Genomic DNA, 12643 nt, shown 5'->3' on the forward strand with positions numbered 1-12643 from the left:
GCACGCAGCTCATAGTGACGCGTGGCACGTGTTATCAGCCGGACCATCATTATCCGGATTCCCCTAAGGATATGCATGGTGTAGACATCCTATCCGGACCGCCTCAAGGAAAGGCAAACGACGTTTCATCTTCTCCTATCCAAGGAAGAGCAAACGACGCTGGCAGAGCGTACACATCCGGATAGTCTCCACAACACATCCGGATAGTCAGCATGAGCCATCCGGATATAAATCTTCTGGATGGTCAATTAAAGTAAAGCGAGTCTTACACGCAACCACAACAAGCAGCCATGGCCCACATCCCATCACCTGCAGAATGAGAAGACAAGAGGAAGTGACAGCAAGTCACTTCCCACGATCATTCTGCATAATCGCTTCCCACGATCTCTGACGGCCGCATCACCTACCATAGTCTCTGACAGCCATTCATAGGATGATAGTGCTCCTACTAACACCTATTGTCATCATCACAACAGAAAAGATCTCCTCACCATTAATGAGAGGAACAGTACCCCTGAAGCTGGATATATATACCTTCGCACGAAGAAGAAAGGGGATCTCCTGGTAACCTCTTGATACCTAGAAAAAAGCCAACTGATTTATATATCTCTTTCTCACCATGGCTAATAAAACCATCGGAGGGTGCGTCCGGACACCCTGTCCGGATGCCTTTTGCAGGTGCAACCACTGAATCAAGAACCCCTTGTGTGTTGAGAATCACGTGTCCATCCATATAGCAGCAACGTGGACCATCGGATACGCGAGGCGACAACAACACCCACAGTTGCTAGAAGTGATTTATTGTTACCAAACTGACATAAAGCAAAGGACTACAACAAAATAGAAAGGTAGAAAGGAAGGAGAAGGAAAACCGAAAATGCATAAATAGGCTTTACATGTAAAGGAAAATAAAAAGGGAGAATTATGTTTTGAGGGTAGATAGGTCCCAAATTAACATAAGATTCATGTAACTCTTCAAATTGAGTCTAAGACCCAATGAAAGTATGGAAATTGAGTTGAAGGATATCATCCTTCAGTATTTTCAAAAATACCATTTGTTGATTTTGAGAAAAAAAATTAATATTTTTCAAAAATACTTTTATTTAATTTAATATATTTGATTTAATTTAATATTTTTTAAAATACTTTTATGTAATTTAATATTTTTTAAAAATAAATTCATTTAATTTAATATTTAAAAAAATATTTAATTTAATATTTTTTAAAATACTTTAACTTAATTTAATATTTTTGAAAAAAAATTATTTAATTTAATATTTTTGAAAACTACTTTTATTTAATTTAGTATTTTTGAAAAAAAATTATTGAAAAAAAATTATTTAACTTAATTTTATAAAATATTTTATATGTGTTCTTAAAGGATATATTTGTCTGTTACTATTTCATATCCTTCAATTCAATTTGAAGAGTTATATGGACCTTTTGTTAATTTGGGGGTCCATCTACCTCAAAACATAATTCTCCCAAATAAAAAACAAACCATTCACCCACTACTTTAACCACTAACGTTACTCCTTAAAAAATAGAAAAATGAAAGTGATTTTATAAAACAATAAAGCTACAACTTCACCCACTAAACAAATGCCTAAAGACTCGTTCAACTTGATCAGAGCTTTCACAACTTAAATAAAATAAAATATTAATTATCGTCTAGAACATGTGCATAAGCAAAGGAGTCAAAAATTCTAAAGTGGTCTATTGTTGGTTTCCCCCCACTCCAAGCTTCCTTAAGGTTATGTTTGGTTCCGGAAAATATTAAGGAAAGAAAAAAAATGCAAAGGAAAATGATTTTTTCATATTTGGTTGTCCTATGAAAAATATAAAAGAAAATCAAATATAATTAAAACTAATTAAAAACCTATGTATTTTAAAATTATTTAATCTTTATATTAATGAGTTAAAATAAATAAAATGAGTTTGAAGTAAAAAATAAAAATAACTTATCAACTTTTAATCCATTTTTTATTTTCCTTCACTTTTTCTTTCCTTCTATTTTTCCTTTGTATTTTCTTTCCCTTGCATTTTCCCTCAAATTTTTTGAGAACCAAACATAACCTAATAAGTGTAGAAAAAGTAGGACTTCTATTCAACACATGAATGCCCCAATTTATTGACTCTAGGCCAAAAACTCTTTGGAATGTTCCTTTTTGCTACCAAGCTTCTTACTATGTTGAGAATGATTCTATTTTTCCTTTTCGATACACCATTTTTTTGAGGTGAGTATACTATTATAAGTAAGGATAAAAATATCGGTAATGATAGATATATTGGTATTTCGATTTTATGGATATATCAGTGGATATTTTGACACAAAATATCAATAAGCCAAAAATTGATCAAAAGTCATGGAAATATAAGAAAAAAACTCTTAGAAACGAATTTAAAAGTATAATAAATATTTTAAAGTTGTTTTGTTGAAGAAATTGATATATGTATATATGATTTGCAATATTAAATTTAATTATTTCGTGTCAATCGATACAAAAATGTAAATTTTGTAAGTATACACTCATAATGAAATTAGATTAAAGATTTGATTTTATTATATATCAATAATTTGTGCATATTACATTGTAGTGACCCTTTAGTACCAAAATGATGACCGATGTGGTTCAATGAAATTGATAAATGAAGGAATCTCATCTTGTTGTTGGAGACAATATTGGTACCAAGTCAATGAGCTTCAATACTATTGATTAAAAATTTGAAAATGTCATGCATAGATCCCTCGAGTCTTGCCCACTGTTTCTACATGGATGGGATACTCCAGGTTCACCCATATGCTTGTGTCAAATCCTCCTTGCATCTGATATCAAACGTGATATGAGTCATATGACATTTGTGCAAAAGGAGGATGACCAGGCATACCATACTCTTCATCTGTTGAACTTGAAGGTTGACCATAACACATCACATAAGAAGGGTAAACGTTAGCCTCATTAGATGAGTCACTAAATTGAGTCCCTATACTCATAGACTCAAAACTAGCTGAAAATAACTACTCATTAAATGGTGGTGTCATCATCCGTTATCTTCCTCTATACGGCTTTCTAATACCTCATATGTCTGGACCAACTCTTTTAAAGTCATGGTCTACATCCTAGGTAAAGTGTGTGAAATCATCTTCACAAGTGAATGGGCTCATTGGATATTGACTTTATTGTTGTTGTCCAACATCTTCTCCTGCATTATCACCTCCATCATCAGTTCCACCTCTTGAACCATCGTAACCAAAAGCAGAAGTACCAACAGCACTAGGTCTACTACTTTGCCCAACACTTGTGGAGTCAACCAACATATGGGAATTCAATGCTGCCTCAAATGAATTATCAGTGTCTTTGCTAAAACTCTCACTATGAACTTCTTCAGACAATACTCGATCAACATCAACGCCAAATTCTCGAGCATGAGCAACAATCCGTAGATCAAGATTTTTGATTTCATCATCCAACTATAAAGGCCTAACCCATTGGAAAAATTGATTATCCTCTTCTTCACCCATCTCAGCTGAAATGTCAAGGAGATCAAGGTAATCTTTCTCAGCAACTTTTATCATTTTATGTCTTCATATCACGCAGCTTTAGCTTCATATTGTAATAACAAAAAACTAATTGTTGCAGTCGAGGGTAAGCTAACGATTTCGTTGCTTCATGTGAATGAGAGGAATGTGCTCCAATTTCTTTAATCGGCAGAAGATGATGCAGTTTGTGAAAGAACTTTGATGGTCAACTTCCTCAATGTCAGTGTATGGTTTCCATACATGAACTACCATTCAACTGCAACCAAATTCATAATTATATAAATACTTATGTTGTGAATTTACAATAATGATAATCAATTTAGTTTTCTATTAAGAAATAGTACTCACCAGGAACCATGGTTAACCTTACAGCAACTGTTGCTTGATCACCAAATCCTTTTTTTGCATCTTGAAAAAATACAAGCTATATATTCAATATTCAATATGTGAATATAATATTTTTAGTAAATGTTCAAATAAATTGATGAATAAAATGTTTTTAGTTTATCTCATTTCCAAATTGACTAAGCAATTCAGCAGTTAGGTCTAGTTTTGCAAAAACATCATGGATTGCTTGGAGCAGTTTGAGATCACTACCAACTCCACATCTGTATTGAAACCTTGGATTTAAGAAATATGTTATAATAAAATTAAGCTAAGTTAGTATTTTATAAGAGAAAAAATTACATAACATCAAGACTAAGAACTTATGAAGATAAATAGTGGTTAATTATATGTTGCATAAAGTGGATGTTTCAGTGTTTTCTCCCAACGACCTTTTATTATTTCAAATATCCATTATCTAGCTTGTTGACGAATGAGGTTTTCTTTCTATCAGTTGTATAAGCACAAACACAAAAGGCATTGTGCACAATATCAATAAAAACTAAAATGTAATTAAATATACATACAAATGATAAACTTCAACACCAAAATTTCGAATTAGCAACTTCTCTATTTGTTGAGTTTTCCCCAAAATTTCCACCTGTAAAAATCTTCATATATGATAGTTATAACATGATATAGTATGTAATTCCAACACCCAAAGGGAATCAAGGATTTCTATGTTTAAGTCTACAGTTAAATGAGATCTCCAACAACATAGTAAGCTGCTTTCTCTTATTTTTCCACCCTCCATACAAAAAGTAAATCACACCAAGAAATGGAGAAGGATCACCCAAAATTCCAAAGTATGGATAGTTATTAGCAAAGCTTCAAAAATGCAACATAAACAAATCAATAAATTGTGGTATTGTGAAACCCTCGGTCATGGGTTAGATATACAAATATGACATTATACCATTGCATAAACTACAATCCTTGGCTCACCACAAGTGCACTCAACTAGTTTGATCTGCTGAGTGAAGTTCAACATTTTTAGGAGACTATGAATTAATATAAAAAAAATGTAATCAATTAACCAAACTGGAGTAAATCACCAAAACAAAAGAGAGAGAGAAGATAATACTAATGAAAAAGGGCTTTGCATACCCTAATTTATGTCACTCAAGCTGTCTTTCTAAACAGCCCCTCACACACAAATGATGTAGTAGCAGGAAAGAGAGTTTAATTACACTATTCTTATCACAATGCCAATGGAACCGCTTCAACAGTGAATGAAACAACATCACAAAACCATATTTGGACAAACTGAAAAACACTAAGACCACAGAAGAAAACTAAACAAAAGCTAGAGTTTATGATTCTCACAATGTATTGAGTATTGCAAGTTTCTTAGAAGCTTTAAATGTCTCAACATGGAGTTTCACAAGAAAGGGATCAACAATTCAACACAACAGGTGGATTTAGCGCAGGGCTTACCTGAGATAAAAGGTAGGGTTGCTAGAGATGAGATTTGCAGCCGTCAGACAGGTCCCAGTGCAGCACTGAGGATTAAGCAGGTGTTCAAGAAACAACTTTGTTTTGAGTTTTTAACAAAAGTAAAATAAGATTGAATGGACCAGACAGCTTCACCAATACCAGCCCATTCACATAGGTAGCCATTCCAACCACCAGCCAGGATTCTTAACCAGTTCGACTCAAAAAGGGTCTAAAAATGCAACCTGGAATGGTGAAAGAACTGGTCAACACCCCACTCAATCCAGTTCTGAAAATATTGATTCCTACCAGCTTAGCCATTAACTGCCTTTCCTTTTCTAGAAACTAACAAAACATAAAACCAATAAAACATGAGGAAATCAAACTAATTATCAATAAAGCCAACAACTCACTCACCTCTAACAACCATTTGCCTATACTAAACACCAAAACCATCATTTTTATCCAATTCACGACTCCATCAACAGCCTCATACCTTCTACTTCTCCATTTCAGAAGCTACTCCAACTTCCCATGTCTTTTAAGTTCTTTGTTCTCCTACATTTGTTTGTTTGCCTCAACTGTAAATACCTAGGTAAGTGCACCTTACCTTCATTCACATGATCCATGTTAAGTAAATATTCATGCTGAACGCCTAATGCTTGTCCGAGATGTGATTTTTAGGTGTCTCCCAGATGTTGTGCTGAATAAATATGAACCTACTGCACAAAAGCAAAACTAGAAGCTACTAAACAAAAGCAAAGCAAAACCAATTGAGTAAAAACTAGCCAAACATGATAAAATAAGTGAAGATAACGGAACATGTCAAAGCCCAAAAACTCAACCAGACATGCAATAAACTAACTTTGCCCTTTTCCCATTCATAAACAAAAAAACCACTAATTTGATCATCAATTCCACAGTCCTTATATCTGAACCATTCTTAAAAGCTTTAAAAAAATTTCCATGATATCAGAAACTCTTTTCAATAACAAAGAGCTTCTTGTTACCATAGAGGTTCACTCAATGAGCATCCTATATAACACCATAGTAAAGCTGTGAGTTTTTATTCACCAAATTCAAACAGTTCAATCACTACAAACCCACACTCCTTGTAATATGCATGGGTTCAAACTCCATAAGGACGCATGAGTTCCCTTCCAGAACACAAGAATAAAAAACCAAATGCTCTTAATTGATAGCACATTTCTAATCAATACACAAAAACCTTACCAAATAGTAAAGCGTCTCTATTAAAAAACCCTGAAATTATCTGAAAACTGAATTTCATTCATTTGAAACAGAATGTCCTAAGAGAACATGGAAACAAAGAGTACAATGCTCCTATTTTCTGATCGAATAAAGCTTTCCTATCACCCATGAACAGAGAAGGGAGACTACATACAGAGAGAGATAAGAAGAAGACAAGTGTTTCTCTAACACAATTGACAAACTAAGTTTTCCTGGGAGATTTTGTAGCCTTGGATGGCGACTTGGGTTCCTTTGCTGCCTTGTCAGACTTCTTTGGCAGAAGAACAGGGTTGATGTTCGGCAGGACACCACCATGAGCAATTGTGACTCCAGCTAGAAGCTTCCCAAGTTCTTCATCATTTCTCACAGCCAACAAAACATGCCTCGGGATTATCCTGTTCTTCTTGTTATCCCTTGCTGCATTTCCAGCCAACTCCAAAACCTGGATCCACAGGCCAAACTCACCAAAATCATCTTCAAGCCGAACAAATTCAAAATCAAGACAAAATTAACCCTATTTGGCTGTGGCGAAAATTTAAGAACTAAAAAAACCCATTTTCGATATATTTCACCATTTAGGGTTCCGGAAAAATCATGGAAATAAAGCTCAAAACATTTGTTTTTCCTCCCTCCTTCTATCTAAAGGAATGGAGAGCTAGGACTTTCAACTACTTGAAAAATCAACATCAACGCAAGATCTGATAAGCAAGAAAATATCAAACTATCGGATATAAAAATTAGTTAACTAAAACAGTACAAATTTTGAAAGTTAACCACCAGATTCAACTCAAAACGCAGTACAGGAACCCTAGAGATTGAACAAATAAACATGTAGAGAGATAGAGCGGTTATTACCTCAGCAGCTAGGTACTCCAGCACGGCAGCGAGGTAGACCGGGGCACCAGTTCCAACGCGCTGAGAATAACGGCCCTTCTTGAGGTATCTGCCGATACGACCGACCGGGAATTGAAGACCAGCTTTGACGGAGCGGGATACGGGTTTCTTCTTGGGACCACCGCCCTTCCTTCCTCCGGCACCCTTCTTCACCTTTCCAGCAGCCTCCATTTCCCGGATACAGTCGGCGGAAAATCAAATTCCCGAGAAAACAAAACAGGTATCACCGTCCGAAACGAGCAATTCGTGAGTGCTATCGTTGCTGTTGCGGTAGTGCGGTTTTATATGTTCTTGAATAAATCGTGAAGGCGCTTTGGTTGGGCATTAGAAATGAGGATCGTTGGATTTGTTTTGATCGACGGCTGATGGTCCACAGCTTCACGATCCTTGTAATCTGGAATAAACCAATCGTGAGCTGACATCTAATTAGTCAAATATTTTTAAAAAAATTGTTGCGGAGAGCTGATGTATCGGATAAGACCGGGGCCATTTTTATTCGGTCCTCCTGAATTAGCGTGCTACTCGACTGCAGGATTGACAAATTTTATATTTCTTTAACGAGAAAAAAAAATGAAAATGATGTAAGAAGAATGTTTGATGATTTTATTTTTGTCTTTTTAAATTTCCAAATATAAATAATAAAATTGGCAGGATTTTCAATCATTCATTATTTTTTATTTTATTAAAAATAATCATAATTTTGTAAAATGTAATTTTTTATTATCAATCACGGACCTTACAACTTTTAAAATTTTTATATTTATATTTTTTATTGAGAAAATTATGTTATTATGTGATTACTTCTTAGTCTTACAATTTGAAAATTTCTACAACATTCACTTCAAAAATAATATAATAATATAAACTCTTTTTAAAATTCGTCTAGTTACTTTATTTTAAAACCCGAGCCATGTATTGGTTTTCCAAACACCTTGCCACCACGAGACATCTCGCCGCACAACCTTCTTGTTAATAATGAAAATAGGTTGTTAAGCAAAATACCTTCAAATTTAATTGAAAAATAATTCATACCATGAACACAAAACCTTGTTTGAATTATTAGAACATAATAAAATGAATTCAAAGTTGGGTTGAGCAAGATAGAGCCTTAATGGCTCCAATTAAATTATAGGAAAACAAAAAAATGCAATGAGTTTTTGTTCTTGATGTGAATGTGTGAAACCAAAGTTTGGTTAATATCGATTTCAATAATAATAAAATAAGGTTTAAAACTAATAATTATATTTCAAGTGTGATTAGGCAAGGCGATTTTCAAAGTGACAATCATAAAGACAAATCAAGTAAAAAAGAAATCATTAAGAAAAAGAAGATCTCAAAGAGAAGTGTTTTTCAAGATTCAAACTTCATAAGATCTCTTTGTAAGGTTGTTGGTATACTAGGACTTTCATACATTACATTCTTTACTTGTGCACCAAAATTATCCAAAAGTTTTTTTTTTCATTTTAATTTTTTAAAAATTTGATGATTTCATGTTTTCAATTAAAACCTTGTGTCAAATATTTTTCAAACTTGTTTAAAAGGTTTTAAGTTTAAAAAGTTGGTTGTTAAACTAAAAACGGGTCAACCAATTGAAACGGATGAGGACCCAATTGACCTTTAGCTCAACCGGTCATGGGGTGCAAAAAAAAAAAAAACCCTTATCTTTCTTCCAAAACGGTTGTTAAACCGATCAAAGTTGAACCTCAACTAGTCGACCCTCATCTCAATCGATCGAGGTCCAGTCAAGGGGCGGTCAAGGTCCAACGGTCACCTGTCAAACATTAAATACTAACGGCTAATCAACCGGTCGACCCCCAGCTCAACCGATTGAACTCCCAATGACTATTTTGGCATTTTTCCTCTATAAAAAGACTTAAATCTCCATTGTTTCTAAAGCTTGACTTTCCTAAACCTTTCTTGAATATATTTGAGCCTTGAGAGAGTATTTTTAAGTGCACCATTGTTTTTAAACTTGCATGTTATTAGTGCACCATTCAATCCTAGTTTTCTTGTACAATTTGAGCCTTAAAGTTTTATACTATGATTTTATGAAATCCTTTATTATCTTTATTTGTAAATCTTTGAGATGAGAAATATAAGTGTGAGGTATCACTTAGGGATTCTCAAGTGTGGAGCATCACTTAAGGAGCTATTCAAGAGTAAAGTATCTCTTGATGTTTATAAAGGGTGTTTGGAGCAAAAAGTCCAAGAGGGTGGATTGAAATCATAATCTAAGTATATTGCTTGAAGACTATGTTTGGAAGCCTTAAATTAGTGGAACCTCAAGTTTAAGATGGAAGATAAAAGAGAGTGGATGTAGGTCGGGTTGTGTTGAGCCACTATAAAAATATTGTGCTTGCATTATCTCTTCCCTACTTTTTTACTTTATATGTAATTGTTTTTATATTGTTTTGTTACATATTTACATATAATTGTCTCTTGCATTCATACAATTTAAATATACAAAAAGAGATCATCACCCTATTAAGGACCATCACCTTATTCACCCCCCTCTGGGGTGATTACCTTAAATTGAATTAACCTATTTTTTATAACAAAATGATTACCAAGTTTAGTGTTCGATATTGGAAAGGCTTCTCCTATGAGTCATTATAAATTTTATAATAATTTTTAAAACCAAATTTTATAATAATTTTATAAAAAAATTTGACATTTCAATTATTCACTCTATATAGCAAATATTTTATTTAAGTTATACATTATGTTATTTTATTTGTTTTCCTATAAATATGAAAATAATTATAATATTTACATTTATTTTTCAAACACCCTCCATTAATAGTATAATAAAATAAGGAATGTTACTTTTTTTTATTATAACAATCCATTATTATTTTTCTCAGTTACCTTCGATCTCTAAGATTAAAAACTTATTGTCATTAGTAGCTAACATATAATTTTTTAAATTTTATACATTTTATAATAATCACGTCTCTACCTCATTACTTACATGGTTCCACACAAGCATGACAAGTATGTGAACATAGCATATATTTCATTTTTTTTCATTTTTCATCTAAATTTTATTTTGTTAAAAATTTAAATGTATTAATTATCAATTTTTATTAATAACTCAATAACAAATCATATGACATGTCACATGCAATTCATTATGTTATTTTATTTAGGAAAAAAAAATACCGTATTAGGTTGGATGTGATAATGACAAAGAAATGTCATCTATTTTGATAATTCCTAGATAGGTCATGATAAGAGAATTAAAAGAAATAAAATTATCTTTTCAATTCATTTGGTATGGTATCAGGCTAAAATACCAACATGCAATAGATGTATTTCAACTAAAAACTTTTAAAATTTAAAGCATTTAAGGTGTTTTATTTTTATTTTTATTTTATTGGGTTTTGATTCACTCATTTAAAAAAATATAAAAAAAAAAACTTTAACTTTTATAAGTTAGTTTTATCTTCAACTATTTAAAAATATTTTAAAATACAGGCACTATATCATAAGTCACATATTTATTTTATGAAATGACCTTTTACTAGTATATCATAACAATATCACAATTTGACAATTTTTTAAAACCAATTCAAATAATAAATTAAAAAATACAATTAAAATTTAAAAATTTTAAAGCAAAAAATATAAAAATAAAATATTAATTTTCACTTTGTTAGATAATACTACTACAAAATGTTGATATTACATCAAAAGTTGGAAATACAGTGAAAGTTAGTATTTTATTTAAAAAAATTTTAAGTTATTTTTTAAATTGTATTTGATTTATATTTTTTAATTGTATTTTTTTTTTTTTTTTTACTGTTGATACTAACTAATAAAATTTTTATTCAATTATATTAAAAAAAATGAGAAGATGAGTATATTTATATAATATAGTATATAAAATCAGTATTAATTAAAGAATTATAAATATTTTATTTATCATTTGAGGATTTGGAGAATTTTTATAAAATGATTTGTATCTAATATTATATAATAAAAAAGTATAATATATTTATTTGTAACATATTTTTATCAAATTAAAATGATAAATTAATTTTTTGACAATTTTATTTAGTATTATGAAGTAAAATGATACTTTCAGGAAATATATATCTTATTTATGAAAAAATACATATATTTTAAAATATTTGTAAATAAATGAATATAAAAGTGATTTATAAAAATTGAGGTTGTTTTTTCTATAATTTTTTAAAATTAGTGAGTCAAATCCATTTTTTTCTTATTTATATTTACTATTTAAAACCAAATCACTTCTAATAAATATTTTCAAAATAACATCTATTGTTTTTTTTTTTTTACATATTTCTATTTTTATTATAATTTTTAATTTTATCAAAAAACAAAACATGATTCATAATTATGCAATAAGAACGATGATTTTTTCATATATATTTTTAAAATTTTAAATTCATAACTCAAGTTTTGTATTGAGATCGAGGAAGATACAATATTTAAATTTTCATTTGAATTGTCTAACAGCTACTCGACTGCATGATTGAAACCAATTTTATATTTCTTTGAGAAAAAAATGAAAAATGATGTAAGAATAATGTTTGATGATTTTTATTTTTTTTTTGTGTTTTTTAATTTCCAAATATAAATAATAAAAATAGCAGGGGTTTTCAATCAATCATCATCTTTTATTTTATTAAAAATAATTATAATTTTTTAAAATGTAATTTTCTATTATCAATACCCGACCTTAGATTTTAAAAAAAATTTATATTTATAATTTTTTATTGAGATAATTATTTTATTATGCCGTTACTTCTTAGTCTTACAATTTGAAAATTTCTACAACATGCACTTCAAAAATAATATAATAATATAAACCCATTTATTAATTTTTTCATTAAAAAAATTACTGAAACTATTTAACATATTTTAGTAAGATTTTTTTTTTTATTTTTTTATTTTTAATTCTTTTGATGAATTTATTTGGATGCTTTTTTATCAACTTTTTATTATAAATTCTAAAACATTTTTTTAAGACGAACATCCTATAGCCTTCGAGAATCACAAGGTTAATGATGTTAAGCAACGTTACATGGTAATATACTTTGAGAACATGTCCACTATCATTACGATTAAACCTGATGCTTTTGATTCTTTTTATTAATTAATTTATTAAAT

At 30.7% G+C, this 12643-nt stretch overlaps 1 protein-coding gene across 1 annotated transcript; it reads right to left on the minus strand.

Moving 5' to 3' along the window:
• Nucleotides 1-6628: 6628 nt before the first annotated feature.
• LOC100265411 (probable histone H2A.4-like) lies at nt 6629-7856 on the minus strand. The gene is made up of 2 exons (XM_002274534.5): nt 7466-7856; nt 6629-7052 (listed from the first exon to the last, which is right to left on the minus strand). Exons 1-2 carry the CDS (start codon nt 7673-7675, stop codon nt 6813-6815), a joined length of 450 nt encoding a protein of 149 aa, XP_002274570.1. The 5' UTR covers nt 7676-7856; the 3' UTR covers nt 6629-6812.
• Between the last annotated feature and the right edge of the window lie 4787 nt (nt 7857-12643).

Source organism: Vitis vinifera, chromosome 8, assembly GCF_030704535.1.
Source record: "Vitis vinifera cultivar Pinot Noir 40024 chromosome 8, ASM3070453v1".
Classification (NCBI taxonomy): Eukaryota; Viridiplantae; Streptophyta; class Magnoliopsida; order Vitales; family Vitaceae; genus Vitis; species Vitis vinifera.

Coding starts and splice junctions, on each gene's coding strand:
- LOC100265411 (XM_002274534.5), bottom strand. CDS start 7,675: ATGGAGGCTGCTGGAAAGGTGAAGAAGGGTGCCGGAGGAAGGAAGGGC. Junction 7,053..7,465: donor TGGAGTACCTAGCTGCTGAG/GTAATAACCGCT, acceptor CTGTGGATCCAG/GTTTTGGAGTTGGCTGGAAA.